At 43.3% G+C, this 16484-nt stretch overlaps 2 protein-coding genes across 2 annotated transcripts; both read left to right on the top strand.

Moving 5' to 3' along the window:
* The first annotated feature begins 65 nt into the window (after nt 1-65).
* Nucleotides 66-3493, top strand: LOC121939656 (protocadherin beta-16-like). The gene has a single exon (XM_042482649.2). It carries the CDS (start codon nt 373-375, stop codon nt 2785-2787), a length of 2415 nt encoding a protein of 804 aa, XP_042338583.2. The 5' UTR covers nt 66-372; the 3' UTR covers nt 2788-3493.
* Nucleotides 3494-12230: 8737 nt separating this feature from the next.
* Nucleotides 12231-15858, top strand: LOC121940804 (protocadherin beta-16-like). Its single transcript, XM_042483493.2, has one exon. It carries the CDS (start codon nt 12824-12826, stop codon nt 15257-15259), a length of 2436 nt encoding a protein of 811 aa, XP_042339427.2. The 5' UTR covers nt 12231-12823; the 3' UTR covers nt 15260-15858.
* Nucleotides 15859-16484: the final 626 nt, after the last annotated feature.

The raw sequence follows: 16484 nt of genomic DNA, 5'->3' as shown, positions 1-16484 counted from the left end.
TATATATATATATATATATAAATATATATATATATATATATATATATATGAGTAATGGGCAGAGTTGTACTTTTTCTCCATCTTGAATCCCTTACTGTAGGATTAAGCTTCTGCAGTGCATGTGTTTGGACTCTCAGGGCCGCTGTTGACCAATGTAGAGCATGCCTTCGTCATTTGTGATATTAACCAAAGAAAGACACACACATTCTGTACAGAAGCTTCGTTGCAGACACCGGGAGATATCCGCGCTGCGATTCATATATTTCGAAGACAAGAAACACGATTATAACTCTCATATGGAACATTTTTGAATATTGGGACTTTATCGCTTTGGATTATTTCTCTACATCTACAGTATTTGTCGAATTTAATATGTCGGACAGAACAATGAGACGGCAAGTACTGTTGTTTATGTCGCTTTTTTCTCTCAGCTCAGTACTCGGTCAGGTCACTTACTCCATTCCTGAAGAAATGTCGAAAGGATCTCTAGTTGGTAACATAGCGCAGGATTTAGGGCTGGACGTGAAAAGATTGAAGTCGGGTAAAGCTCGCATATATACAGGGGACAATGCAGAGTACGTCGAGCTGAATAAAGACAGAGGAGTCCTGCTTGTGAAGGAGAGAATCGACAGAGAGGCGCTCTGTGGACAGACAACACCTTGTGCTTTACACCTTCAAATTACACTGGAAGACCCGATTGAATTTTTCACTGTTACAGTCGAAATTAATGACATTAACGATAATGCACCCAACTTCAAAAAGGAGGAGATGAAATTTAGGATCAGTGAGTCGGCTGTGATTGGAGCAAAATTTGTGCTAGAAAGGGCTATGGATCTAGATGTCGGTGTGAACGGATTGCAGGGCTATTCGCTAAAACCTATGGACAATTTTCACCTAAAACTACAAAATCAGCAAGATGGGAGTAAAAAGGTGGAGATGATTTTGCAAAAACATCTGGACAGAGAGGCGCAGGAACACCTCTCTTTAATTCTCACAGCTACTGATGGCGGGGATCCTCAGCTGTCGGGGACAATGCGAATAGAAATTTTAGTGCTAGACGCCAATGATAATGCCCCTGTATTTACGCAGGAAGTATATAAAATCACTATAATGGAGACTGCCCCGAAGGGCACAATTTTGACTACTGTTAGTGCTGTAGATGCAGATCAGGGATCAAATGGAAAGGTGACATATTCAATAACAAACACGTTAGATGATGTCCCTGTTATGTTTCAGATCGACGAAGAAAACGGAGTGGTCGCTTTAACTGGAGACCTGGATTATGAAAAAGCGCAGCACTATGAAATACATGTACAAGCTAGTGATGATGGAGGACTAACAGATTCATGTAAAATTATTGTCGAGGTGACCGATACGAACGATAATCACCCATCTATTAATATAATGTCTAAAACTAATTTAATATCAGAAAATTCTAAGCCAGGGACTGTGGTAACTATATTTAATGTTCAAGATCCTGACTCTGGAGAAAACGGTAAAGTCACGTGTAATATCGACGAGCAAATGCCATTTCTGATGAAAGCAACGTCAAAAAAATTCTTTAGCCTCGTGACAGACAATGATTTAGACAGAGAGAGAGCCTCTAACTATAATGTAACAGTGACGTGCTCTGATGAGGGAGTCCCCTCCCTCTCCAGCAGCGTCACTCTCACCTTACAGATCTCTGATGTGAATGATAACGCGCCTGTCTTTGAGAGGAGCTCATATGAGGCCTACATTGTAGAAAACAACACACCAGGCCTCTCTATATTCACAGTGAAAGCCAGAGACGCTGACTGGAACCAGAATGCTCGTATTTCTTACATACTGGAGGACTCCTCTGTTAACGGAGTGCCAGTCTCCTCATATGTGTCCGTCAGTGCTGATAGTGGAGTCATCCATGCAGTGCGCTCTTTTGACTACGAGCAGATCAAAGACTTCCACTTCCGGGTCAAAGCGCAGGATGGAGGCTCCCCCCCACTCAGTAGCAACGTGACAGTAAAAATACTGATCCAGGACCAGAACGACAACCCTCCTCAGGTGCTGTACCCAGTCCAGACTGGTGGCTCTGTGGTGGCTGAGATGGTGCCTCGTTCAGCAGATGTGGGCTATCTGGTGACTAAAGTGGTGGCTGTTGATGTGGACTCTGGACAGAATGCCTGGCTCTCCTATAAACTGCAGAAAGCCACAGACAGGGCGCTGTTTGAAGTGGGCTTACAGAATGGAGAAATCAGAACTATCCGTCAAGTGACTGATAAAGATGCTGTGAAACAAAGACTGACTGTTATAGTGGAGGACAACGGGCAGCCCTCTCGTTCAGCTACAGTCATTGTTAACGTGGCGGTGGCGGACAGCTTCCCTGAAGTGCTGTCTGAGTTCACTGACTTTACACAGGACAAGGAGTACAACGACAACCTGACTTTTTACTTAGTGTTGGCTTTGGCTGTAGTTTCCTTCCTCTTCATCACGTGTTTGGTGGTTATTATATCAGTGAAAATCTACAGATGGAGACAGTCTCGCATCCTGTATCACTCCAATCTGCCTGTGATTCCATATTATCCACCACGTTACTCAGACACTTTGGGGACAGGGACTCTGCCGCATGTGTACAATTACGAGGTGTGCAGGACGACTGACTCCAGAAAGAGTGACTGTAAGTTCGGCAGAGCCGGTAGTCAGAACGTGCTGATAATGGACCCCAGTTCTACAGGGACGATGCAGCGGATACAGGGTGAAAAGAGCATCCTGGATGAACCAGACTCTCCTATAGAGGTTAGAAGACTTTAATAATCTTTTTTTTTTAAATTTATATCAAACTCATGGTAATGGTGCATGCATTTCATAAGTTAATCACCAAAAGCAACAGTTTATAAAAAACAGTAAATGTATACATGCCTTGAGAGGTTTATGCAGTGCAACGTTTGCATTCAGCACCATGGATAGCGACACTTCACTCGGCCCATACTGAGTGAACTCGTGTGTGATTTTGTTTTCGTCCTCTCTTTAATCCTTCTTTAAACACAGTCTGTAATTTAAACAACACTGCTTTTGAGCTTTTATAAGTAACTAAATCACTCTAGAACAATATTATCAAAGTACATAGGCTGGTGATTATCAGTATGCCAAAAGTTGGCCATTTTCTCTAGTTTAAATTCCGCTTTGTTACCAGTGTAACTTTTCGAAAACCGGTTGCCTTTGATATCAGTTGTAATATGCATTTTCAACTCAAAGGGTCGCTGTTGGCAAGCGTGTTGCGATTTAGCTAGATGATATTTTTTTCTGTCTGTGTCCTGCCCCTTCGTGTACATACAGTGGACATAATCGGAGAAAGACAGAGAGCACAGTCTACGCACATAAGGAGCCCTGCGAGGAATTATTTACCTGGATATGTTGTTTTAATTTTTATGGTTGGCTTGTGGACGGTTTTTTGCTGTCTTCTTTGACACTGACTGCATCGGAAAGGCTTTTATTTTAACGGTGCGGGAAACGACATCAGGCATAACAATGAGACGGCAAGTACTGTTGTTTCTCTCGGTGCTGTGTCTCAGCTACGTGCTCGGGCAGGTCAGCTATTCCATTCCCGAAGAAATGTCGAAAGGGTCTGTCGTTGGTAACATAGCGAATGATTTAGGTTTAGATCTAAAAAGGTTGAAATCGGGTAAAGCTCGTGTCTATACAGGAGGCAGCGTAGAATACATCGGTCTGAATAAAGAAAGGGGAGTCCTCCTCATCCAAGAGAGGATAGACAGAGAGGCTTTATGTGGAGAGACGACGCCTTGTGCGTTACATTTCCAGTTAATTCTGGAAAATCCGATGGAACTGTTTCGTGTCACAGTGGAAATCACCGACATAAACGATAACACTCCCAGTTTTACGAATGCAGAAAAACGCTTTGAAATCAGCGAGTCCGCTGTGATAGGATCGAAATTCATCTTAGAGAAAGCGATTGATTCTGACATTGGGATGAATGGCTTACAGCGATACTCACTTTCTCCTACTGATAACTTTGTATTAAAACCTGGAAATCAGGCGGGTGGAAGTAAAAAGGTCGAGATGGTTCTACAGAAGCCTCTAGACAGAGAAAAGCAGGACTATATCTCACTGTTGTTAACAGCTATTGACGGAGGGGAGCCGCAGATGTCAGGGACAATGCAGATATTTGTCAATGTATTGGATGCAAATGACAACGCGCCTACATTCGCTAAACCGCTGTACAGAGCAAAAATACTAGAAAATTCCCCCAAAGGCACCAGTGTAACGACTGTAAGTGCAACTGATAAAGACACTGGCTCTAGTGGAGAAATATTATATCTGATATCTAGCAGCGAACGTATTTTATCTGAACTATTTAAGATTGTTTCGGAAACTGGTGAAATTATTCTTGTCGGTGAAATAGATTATGAAAAGGCGAAAATTTATGAAATGGACATTGAAGCTGTAGACAACGGAGGACTCTCTGATTCCACTAAAGTAATCGTTGATGTTATTGATATTAATGACAATGATCCTCACATAAATATTGTTTCTAAATCAGAGTCCATATTAGAGAACTCCCCTCCAAACACTGTTATAGCTATGTTAAGCGTAAATGATCTAGATTCAGACAATAATGGAGAGGTCGAATGTAACATAAACGGCAACATTCCCTTTAAAATACAAACTACCTTGAATGGATTTTATACTTTAGTTACAGAGGTCAATTTAGACAGAGAGATCGCTTCTCAATATAATATTACGGTGACGTGCTCTGATGAGGGAGTGCCCTCCCTCTCCAGCAGCGTCACTCTCACCTTACAGATCTCTGATGTGAATGATAACGCGCCTGTCTTTGAGAGGAGCTCATATGAGGCCTACATTGTAGAAAACAACACACCAGGCCTCTCTATATTCACAGTGAAAGCCAGAGACACTGACTGGAACCAGAATGCTCGTGTTTCTTACATACTGGAGGACTCCTCTTTTAACGGAGTGCCAGTCTCCTCATATGTGTCCGTCAGTGCTGATAGTGGAGTCATCCATGCAGTGCGCTCTTTTGACTACGAGCAGATCAAAGACTTCCACTTCCGGGTCAAAGCGCAGGATGGAGGCTCCCCTCCACTCAGTAGCAACGTGAGTGTGAAAATACTGATCCAGGACCAGAACGACAACCCTCCTCAGGTGCTGTACCCAGTCCAGACTGGTGGCTCTGTGGTGGCTGAGATGGTGCCTCGTTCAGCAGATGTGGGCTATCTGGTGACTAAAGTGGTGGCTGTTGATGTGGACTCTGGACAGAATGCCTGGCTCTCCTATAAACTGCAGAAAGCCACAGACAGGGCGCTGTTTGAAGTGGGCTTACAGAATGGAGAAATCAGAACTATCCGCCAAGTGACTGATAAAGATACTGTGAAACAAAGACTGACTGTTATAGTGGAGGACAACGGACAGCCCTCTCGTTCAGCTACAGTCATTGTTAACGTGGCGGTGGCGGACAGCTTCCCTGAAGTGCTGTCTGAGTTCACTGACTTTACACACGACAAGGAGTACAACGACAACCTGACTTTTTACTTAGTGTTGGCTTTGGCTGTAGTTTCCTTCCTCTTCATCACGTGTTTGGTGGTTATTATATCAGTGAAAATCTACAGATGGAGACAGTCTCGCATCTTGTATCACTCCAATCTGCCTGTGATTCCATATTATCCACCACGTTACTCAGACACTTTGGGGACAGGGACTCTGCCGCATGTGTACAATTACGAGGTGTGCAGGACGACTGATTCCAGAAAGAGTGACTGTAAGTTTGGCAGAGCCGGTAGTCAGAACGTGCTGATAATGGACCCCAGTTCTACAGGGACGATGCAGCGGATACAGAGTGAAAAGAGCATCCTGGATGAACCAGACTCTCCTCTAGAGGTTAGAAAACTTCAACAATAATAATGTTTCGTTATTTATTTATATGTCAAAGTTGTGGTATGGCGTGTATTTCATAGGGCAGTCTCCTGCAGCAATAGTTCAAAAACGTCAGATTCTGAAGTCCTGACCACTTAATTTAATACTTCAACGTCTGCATTCAGCACCATGGATAGCGACACTGAACGCTGTCTGTATTATGAGTGTACCCATGCCCGGTGTTTTTATTTTTCGTCCTGTCTTCATGCCTACTTTTCACTGAATCTGTCATTCAAACAACGCTGTTTTGTTTATTATAGCAGGAACTAAATCACCCTAGCACAATATTATCAAACCATATATGTTGGTGAATATCAGTATTCTGAACATATGGCCATATTTTTCCGGTTTTTATTTAGCTTTATTACCTTTGCACTGAACTAGTTGATTTTGATATCAATTGTAATATGCATTTTCAACTCAGAGGGTCGCTGTTGGCAAGCGTGTTGCGATTTAGCTAGATGATATTTTTTCTGTCTGTGTCCTGCCCCTTCGTGTACATACAGTGGCCATAACCGGAGAAAGACAGAGAGCACAGTCTACGCACATAAGGAGCCCTGCGAGGAATTTTATGCCTGGATATGTTGTTTTCCTTTCCTTAGTTGGCTTGGACGATTTTTTGCTTTCCTCTTTGACACTGACTGCATCGGAAAGGCTTTTGTTTCAACAGTGCGGAAAACGACATCAGGCATAACAATGAGACGGCAAGTACTGTTGTTTCTCTCGGTGCTGTGTCTCAGCTACGTGCTCGGGCAGGTCAGCTATTCCATTCCCGAAGAAATGTCGAAAGGCTCTGTCGTTGGTAACATAGCGAATGATTTAGGTTTAGATCTAAAAAGGTTGAAATCGGGTAAAGCTCGTGTCTATACAGGAGGCAGCGTAGAATACATCGGGCTGAATAAAGAAAGGGGAGTCCTCCTCATCCAAGAGAGGATAGACAGAGAGGCTTTATGTGGAGAGACGACGCCTTGTGCGTTACATTTCCAGTTAATTCTGGAAAATCCGATGGAACTGTTTCGTGTTACAGTGGAAATCACCGACATAAACGATAACACTCCCAGTTTTAATAATGCAGAAAAACGCTTTGAAATCAGCGAATCCGCTGTGATAGGATCGAAATTCATCTTAGAGAAAGCAATTGATTCTGACATTGGGATGAACGGCTTACAACGATACTCACTCACGCCGACTGATAACTTTGTATTAAAATTAGAAAACCAAGCAGATGGAAGTAAAAAGATCGAGATGGTTCTACAGAAGCCTCTAGACAGAGAAAAGCAGGATTATATTTCACTGTTGTTAACAGCAGTTGACGGAGGGGAGCCGCAGATGTCAGGGACAATGCAGATATTTGTCAATGTGTTAGATGTGAATGACAACGCACCTACATTCGCTAAACCGCTGTACAGAGCAAAAATACTAGAAAATTCACTCAAAGGCACCAGTGTAACGACTGTAAGTGCATCTGATAAAGACATCGGCATGAACGGAGAAATATCATATCTGATATCTAGCAGCAAACGTATTTTTTCTGAACTGTTTAAGATGGATTCGAAAACTGGTGAAATTACCCTAATCGGCGAAATAGATTATGAAAAAGCGAAAATGTATCAAATGGACATTGAAGCTGTAGACAACGGGGGACTCTCTGATTCCACTAAAGTAATTGTTGATGTTATTGATATCAATGACAATGATCCTCACATGAACATCGTTTCTAAATCAGAGTCCATATTAGAGGACTCCCCTCAGAACACTGTTATAGCTATGTTAAGCGTAAATGATCCAGACTCAGACAATAATGGAGAGGTCGAATGTAACATAAAGGACAACATTCCCTTTAAAATACAAACTACATTAAATGGATTTTATACTTTAGTTACAGAGGTAGCTTTGGATAGAGAGGTCGCCTCCCAATATAATATAACGGTCACGTGCTCTGATGAGGGAGTGCCCTCCCTCTCCAGCAGCGTCACTCTCACCTTACAGATCTCTGATGTGAATGATAACGCGCCTGTCTTTGAGAGGAGCTCATATGAGGCCTACATTGTAGAAAACAACACACCAGGCCTCTCTATATTCACAGTGAAAGCCAGAGATGCTGACTGGAACCAGAATGCTCGTGTTTCTTACATACTGGAGGACTCCTCTGTTAACGGAGTGCCAGTCTCCTCATATGTGTCCGTCAGTGCTGATAGTGGAGTCATCCATGCAGTGCGCTCTTTTGACTACGAGCAGATCAAAGACTTCCACTTCCGGGTCAAAGCGCAGGATGGAGGCTCCCCTCCCCTCAGTAGTAACGTGAGTGTGAAAATACTGATCCAGGACCAGAACGACAACCCTCCTCAGGTGCTGTACCCAGTCCAGACTGGTGGCTCTGTGGTGGCTGAGATGGTTCCTCGTTCAGCAGATGTGGGCTATCTGGTGACTAAAGTGGTGGCTGTTGATGTGGACTCTGGACAGAATGCCTGGCTCTCCTATAAACTGCAGAAAGCCACAGACAGGGCGCTGTTTGAAGTGGGCTTACAGAATGGAGAAATCAGAACTATCCGTCAAGTGACTGATAAAGATGCTGTGAAACAAAGACTGACTGTTATAGTGGAGGACAACGGGCAGCCCTCTCGTTCAGCTACAGTCATTGTTAACGTGGCGGTGGCGGACAGCTTCCCTGAAGTGCTGTCTGAGTTCACTGACTTTACACAGGACAAGGAGTACAACGACAACCTGACTTTTTACTTAGTGTTGGCTTTGGCTGTAGTTTCCTTCCTCTTCATCACGTGTTTGGTGGTTATTATATCAGTGAAAATCTACAGATGGAGACAGTCTCGCATCCTGTATCACTCCAATCTGCCTGTGATTCCATATTATCCACCACGTTACTCAGACACTTTGGGGACAGGGACTCTGCAACACGTGTACAATTACGAGGTGTGCAGGACGACTGACTCCAGAAAGAGTGACTGTAAGTTCGGCAGAGCCGGTAGTCAGAACGTGCTGATAATGGACCCCAGCTCTACAGGGACGATGCAGCGGATACAGGGTGAAAAGAGCATCCTGGATGAACCAGACTCTCCTATAGAGGTTAGACTACTTTAACAATCAATGTTTCATTTTTATTCATATCAAAGTCATGGTACTGGTGCATGTATTTCATAAGGCAGTCACCTGCAGCAACAGTTGAATGTGAAAAGAGCATCCTGGATGAACCAGACTGTTCTCTAGAGGTTAGTCATATTGCTGATTTCTATTTTAAGTTTTGGCACACCGTGTAAGACTGATGTGTTTTTGCCTAACCGACTGAATGCGTCATTCAGGCAAAAATTCAGCACCTTGGAAAGCGACAATAAAAGCACCGTTCCGTATAGTTTCCCTATTTCATGCTCCCTCCCCATGTTTTCCCCCCTCTGTGTAGAGGACTCTTTTATCCAGTATTCTAATTCATTTTTATTTTTTATTGAACCCCTATATGTGAATTTCATTTTATGTTATTTCATTTCTTTATTATTTATTTTTATGAAATGATGAGCAGGCTGTGTATAACTCGTGTAGTATTTTGCGTTTGCATGGCAATCTTGCTGTCATTGTTATGTACTTTCACAATTTGAACTCATCGGGCCGCTGTTGCCCAATATGTTGCAGTGGGGAATTGCTTTTGTAACAGATTCTCTCAGTCATCGTACTGGCATATTACCGAGGCACGGTCACATACGCAGAAAACACACTTCGGAGATCAGACCCCATTTTTCACTAACATATCAGGCTGGAATTCTTTGAACTTGCGGATTAAAAAAATCCTCTTCAATTTCTAATTTACATCTAACGGATTTTACTCCTGAAACGGAATAAAACAGGGTTGCTGTGGTGCGACAGAGGTATCGGACAGAACAATGAAACGGCAAGTACTGTTGTTAATCTCCATCTTCTGCCTCAGCTCTGTGGTTGGGCAGGTCAGCTACTCAATCCCGGAGGAAATGGCCAAAGGCTCTTTGGTCGGTAACATAGCACAAGATTTAGGTTTAGATGTCAAACGGCTTAAGTCTGGCAAAGCTCGTATTTATACGGGAGACAGTGTTCAGTATATCGAGCTGAACAGAGAAAGAGGAGTCCTCCTTATCAAAGAAAAAATAGACCGCGAAGCGCTCTGCAGACAGACAACGCCTTGCGCTTTGCATTTTCAAATTACACTCGAGAATCCACTAGAATTATTTCCAGTTAATGTAGAAATTACCGATATTAACGACAACGCTCCCGTTTTCCAAAAAGAGGAGAGGCGGTTTGAAATAAGCGAGTCAGCGGTCATCGGCTCTAAATTCATGCTAGAGAAAGCAATAGACCCTGACATCGGACTGAATGGTCTTCAGAGATACACTCTGAAACGGAGTGACAATTTTATGCTCAAACTGCAAACTCAGTCTGATGGAAGCAAAAAGGTGGAAATGATTTTACAAAAGCCGCTGGACCGGGAGAAACAAGAACACATATCTTTAGTTTTGACAGCGGAGGATGGAGGAGAACCACAAATGACTGGAACGATGCAGATTCATGTTACTGTGCTGGATATAAACGACAATGCCCCTGTTTTTAGTAAAGCCGTTTACAAAGCAAGCATTACTGAAAACTCCGCAATAGGAACACTTGTTACAAAGGTCAGTGCCTCTGATGCAGACAAAGGTTCAAATGGAGAGGTGATCTACGTCATCGGGAATGGCATGAATACTGTCGCAAAGTTATTTCACATTAATAGTGAAGGAGATGTGATACTAGATGGTCCAATAGACTATGAAAAAGAAAAGAATTATCACATCGATATAGAGGCGATTGATCAAGGCGGTCTCTCGGATTCAAGTAAGATCATAATTGACGTAATTGACGTAAATGACAATAGCCCGATTGTAAATATGATATCAACATCAGGCTCAGTTCCGGAGGATTCAGCACACAAAACAGTTATAGCCTTAATGAGTGTAAATGATCCTGATTCCGAAACCAATGGAAAAGTCAACTGTGTGATTAATGAAAATATCCCATTTGAAATTAAATCAACATCAAATAATTTCTATAGTTTAGTGACAGACAGTGATTTAGACAGAGAGAGATCCTCTGAGTATAATATAACGGTCACGTGCTCTGATGAGGGAGTGCCCTCCCTCTCCAGCAGCGTCACTCTCACCTTACAGATCTCTGATGTGAATGATAACGCGCCTGTCTTTGAGAGGAGCTCATATGAGGCCTACATTGTAGAAAACAACACACCAGGCCTCTCTATATTCACAGTGAAAGCCAGAGACGCTGACTGGAACCAGAATGCTCGTGTTTCTTACATACTGGAGGACTCCTCTGTTAACGGAGTGCCAGTCTCCTCATATGTGTCCGTCAGTGCTGATAGTGGAGTCATCCATGCAGTGCGCTCTTTTGACTACGAGCAGATCAAAGACTTCCACTTCCGGGTCAAAGCGCAGGATGGAGGCTCCCCTCCACTCAGTAGTAACGTGAGTGTGAAAATACTGATCCAGGACCAGAACGACAACCCTCCTCAGGTGCTGTACCCGGTCCAGACTGGTGGCTCTGTGGTGGCTGAGATGGTGCCTCGTTCAGCAGATGTGGGCTATCTGGTGACTAAAGTGGTGGCTGTTGATGTGGACTCTGGACAGAATGCCTGGCTCTCCTATAAACTGCAGAAAGCCACAGACAGGGCGCTGTTTGAAGTGGGTTTACAGAATGGAGAAATCAGAACTATCCGCCAGGTGACTGATAAAGATGCTGTGAAACAAAGACTGACTGTGATAGTGGAGGACAACGGGCAGCCCTCTCGTTCAGCTACAGTCATTGTTAACGTGGCGGTGGCGGACAGCTTCCCTGAAGTGCTGTCTGAGTTCACTGACTTTACACACGACAAGGAGTACAACGACAACCTGACTTTTTACTTAGTGTTGGCTTTGGCTGTAGTTTCCTTCCTCTTCATCACGTGTTTGGTGGTTATTATATCAGTGAAAATCTACAGATGGAGACAGTCTCGCATCCTGTATCACTCCAATCTGCCTGTGATTCCATATTATCCACCACGTTACTCAGACACTTTGGGGACAGGGACTCTGCAACACGTGTACAATTACGAGGTGTGCAGGACGACTGACTCCAGAAAGAGTGACTGTAAGTTTGGCAGAGCCGGTAGTCAGAACGTGCTGATAATGGACCCCAGCTCTACAGGGACGATGCAGCGGCTACAGAGTGAAAAGAGCATCCTGGATGAGCCAGACTCTCCTCTAGAGGTTAGAAGGTGTTACATCACACATGCTATCCCTCATTATTATCCGTCATAACCCAACGCCTTACTAGAATTCACCAATATTTTTGTCAATTCGTGTGGTGTGTTTTTAGCACCTTGGAGAGTGACACATTGCGCTTGATATTATGGGTGTTATCCAGGATAAAAAGTGGTCAGTGTTCATCCCTATGCCTTGAATGTCGAGATCATTTGAAATATCGGTTAACCTATTTACATTGAATTTCATTTTAGATACTCTTTATCTTGGTATTACAGTTCAATTTCAACATGTGTACGTGATTATCTGAGCTTCTCTGTCTCTCCCCCCTCACATACATTTTCTGCAGTTTTGCTTTGTGAACTCAGTGGGCCGCTGTTGACCAGTCTGTTGCAGCTGAAGTATATTTACAGCAGTACCGCCTCTTCATTTCGTTGTATTACGAGAGAAAGGGCAGCCATAGATCGCATTGTCTTCGGTAGAGGAGCCGGAATACACGGCGAGGAAAAACTCTCTTTCTTTTGCTTCAAATCTGAGGATTATTTGTACTTCTTTTTTTTATTTAAAGGATTTTCCATATTTCTGAGGGATTATTACAAGGTTGCAGTTTGTACCTCCGGGGATAATTTCAAACAATGAGACGGCAAGTGGTGTTGTTTATTTCGATTCTCTCTCTGGGATCAGTCTTCGGGCAGGTCAGTTATTCTATACCTGAGGAAATGGCGAAAGGCTCTCTGGTTGGTAATATAGCTCAGGATTTAGGTTTGGACGTTAAACGACTGAGGCTGGGTAACGCTCGTGTGTATTCCGGTGATAGCAGAGAATACATCGAGCTGAACAGCGAAAGAGGAGTCCTCCTTATTAAAGAGAGAATAGACAGAGAGGCGTTGTGCGGCGATACGACACCGTGTGCTGTTCATTTTCAAATTGTGTTAGAGAACCCTATGGAATTTTACAGCGTAACTGTTGAAATTACAGATATCAACGATAATGCGCCATTTTTCGAAAGGAGCGACATTAAATTCAGAATCAGCGAATCTGCAGTTGTTGGTGCAAAATTTGTTTTGGAAAGAGCAGTTGATTTAGATGTAGGTGTAAATAGTCTTCAAAGCTACGTACTCAAGCCAACTGATAATTTTTCACTTAAACTGCACAATCAAGCAGACGGTACAAAGAATGTTGAGATGGTTTTACAAAAACCTCTGGACAGAGAGAAAAATGAGTTTATTTCTTTGGCGTTGACGGCTGTAGATGGAGGAGAGCCGCAGATGTCAGGCACAATGCAGATTCTCATCACAGTGTTAGATGTTAATGACAATGCACCTGTTTTTACGCAGCCGATATACAAAGGCACTGTAGCTGAGAATGCTGCAAAGGGCACGATAGTAACCACTGTCAGTGCATCAGATGCTGATCATGGACTAAATGGTAAAATAACATATTCGATCACTAATACTTTAGATGACGTCAGACAAATGTTTGAAGTAAATGAAGACAATGGTGAGGTTAAATTAGTCGGACATTTGGATTATGAAAAGAAACGAAATTTTCAGATCAACATGCGCGCAATGGATAACGGGGGGTTATCAGATTCATGTAAAGTGATTGTCGATGTCGTTGATATAAATGACAATGAGCCAACTATTAAAATCATGTCTAAAACAGCTATTATATCAGAAAGTGCAACCCCCAACACAGTCGTTACAATGATTAACATCCAAGACCCAGATTCGGGTGAAAATGGTAAAGTTCAGTGTTTCATAAACGAGAATATTCCTTTCGTGTTGAAATCAACATCACACAATTTCTATAGTTTAGTGACAGACAGTGATTTAGACAGAGAGAGAGCCTCTGAGTATAATATAACAGTGACATGCTCTGATGAGGGCGTGCCCTCCCTCTCCAGCAGCGTCACTCTCACCTTACAGATCTCTGATGTGAATGATAACGCGCCTGTCTTTGAGAGGAGCTCATATGAGGCCTACATTGTAGAAAACAACACACCAGGCCTCTCTATATTCACAGTGAAAGCCAGAGACGCTGACTGGAACCAGAATGCTCGTGTTTCTTACATACTGGAGGACTCCTCTGTTAACGGAGTGCCAGTCTCCTCATATGTGTCCGTCAGTGCTGATAGTGGAGTCATCCATGCAGTGCGCTCTTTAGACTACGAGCAGATCAAAGACTTCCACTTCCGGGTCAAAGCCCAGGATGGAGGCTCCCCTCCACTCAGTAGCAATGTGACTGTGAAAATACTGATCCAGGACCAGAACGACAATCCTCCTCAGGTTCTGTACCCGGTCCAGACTGGTGGCTCTGTGGTGGCTGAGATGGTGCCTCGTTCAGCAGATGTGGGCTATCTGGTGACTAAAGTGGTGGCTGTTGATGTGGACTCTGGACAGAATGCCTGGCTCTCCTATAAACTGCAGAAAGCCACAGACAGGGCGCTGTTTGAAGTGGGCTTACAGAATGGAGAAATCAGAACTATCCGTCAAGTGACTGATAAAGATGCTGTGAAACAAAGACTGACTGTGATAGTGGAGGACAACGGACAGCCCTCTCGTTCAGCTACAGTCATTGTTAACGTGGCGGTGGCGGACAGCTTCCCTGAAGTGCTGTCTGAGTTCACTGACTTTACACACGACAAGGAGTACAACGACAACCTGACTTTTTACTTAGTGTTGGCTTTGGCTGTAGTTTCCTTCCTCTTCATCACGTGTTTGGTGGTTATTATATCAGTGAAAATCTACAGATGGAGACAGTCTCGTATCCTGTATCACTCCAATCTGCCTGTGATTCCATATTATCCACCACGTTACTCAGACACTTTGGGGACAGGGACTCTGCAGCACGTGTACAATTACGAGGTGTGCAGGACAACTGACTCCAGAAAGAGTGACTGTAAGTTCGGCAGAGCCGGTAGTCAGAATGTGCTGATAATGGACCCCAGTTCTACAGGGACGATGCAGAGGATACAGAGTGAAAAGAGCATCCTGGATGAACCAGACTCTCCTCTAGAGGTTAGAAGGTGTTACATCACACATGCTATCCCTCCTTATTATTCGTCATAACCCAACACCTTACTCAAATGCACCAATATTTTTAGTTAATTCGTGTGGTGTTTTTTTTTTTTTCCAGCACCTTGGAGAGCGACACGTTGTTATAGACGTGCGTGTTATTCATTGGGACAAAAACTGATCAGTGTTCCTCCCCATGCCTTGAATGTCAAGATCTTTCGAAATATCTGTTTACATATTTATATTCAATTTCATTTTAGACATTCTTTATATTTCCTTACGTAGCATTACAGTTCAATTTCAACCTGTTCACGTGATTATCTTAACTTCACCGACTTTCCCCCCTCACATACATTTTCTGCAGTTTTGCTTTGTGAACTCAGTGGGCCGCTGTTGACCAGTCTGTTGCAGCTGAAGCATATTTACAGCAGTACCGCCTCTTCATTTCGATGTATTACGAGTGAAAGGGCAGCCATAGATCGCATTGTCTTCGGTAGAGGAGCCGGAAACACGGCAAGGAAAAACTCTCTTTCTTTTGCTTCAAATTTGAGGATTGTTTTTGCTTCATTTTTTTCATTAAAGGATTTTCCATATTTCTGAGGGAATATTACAAGGTTGCAGTTTGTACCTCCGGAGATAATTTCAAACAATGAGACGGCAAGTGGTGTTGTTTATTTCGATTCTCTCTCTGGGATCAGTCTTCGGGCAGGTCAGTTATTCTATACCTGAGGAAATGGCGAAAGGCTCTCTGGTTGGTAATATAGCTCAGGATTTAGGTTTGGACGTTAAACGACTGAGGCTGGGTAACGCTCGTGTGTATTCCGGTGATAGCAGAGAATACATCGAGCTGAACAACGAAAGAGGAGCCCTCCTTATTAAAGAGAGAATAGACAGAGAGGCGTTGTGCGGTGATACGACACCGTGTGCTGTTCATTTTCAAATTGTGTTAGAGAATCCTATGGAATTTTACAGCGTGACTGTTGAAATTACAGATATCAACGATAATGCGCCAACATTTGAAAAAAACGAAATCAAATTCATAATTAGCGAGTCTGCGGTTGTTGGTGCAAAATTTGATTTGGAAAGAGCAGTTGATTTAGATGTAGGTATAAATACTCTCCAAAGCTACGTACTCAAGCCAACTGATAATTTTTCACTTAAACTGCACAATCAAGCAGACGGTACAAAGAATGTTGAGATGGTTTTACAAAAACCTCTGGACAGAGAGAAAAATGAGTTTATTTCTTTGGCGTTGACGGCTGTAGATGGAGGAGAGCCG

This window comes from Plectropomus leopardus, chromosome 8 (genome assembly GCF_026936395.1).
Source record: "Plectropomus leopardus strain MGB_pleo_1.0 chromosome 8, ASM2693639v1, whole genome shotgun sequence".
Classification (NCBI taxonomy): domain Eukaryota; kingdom Metazoa; phylum Chordata; class Actinopteri; order Perciformes; family Serranidae; genus Plectropomus; species Plectropomus leopardus.
Note: the sequence above shows the minus strand (reverse complement) of the source record. Positions and strands in the feature narration are given on the sequence as shown.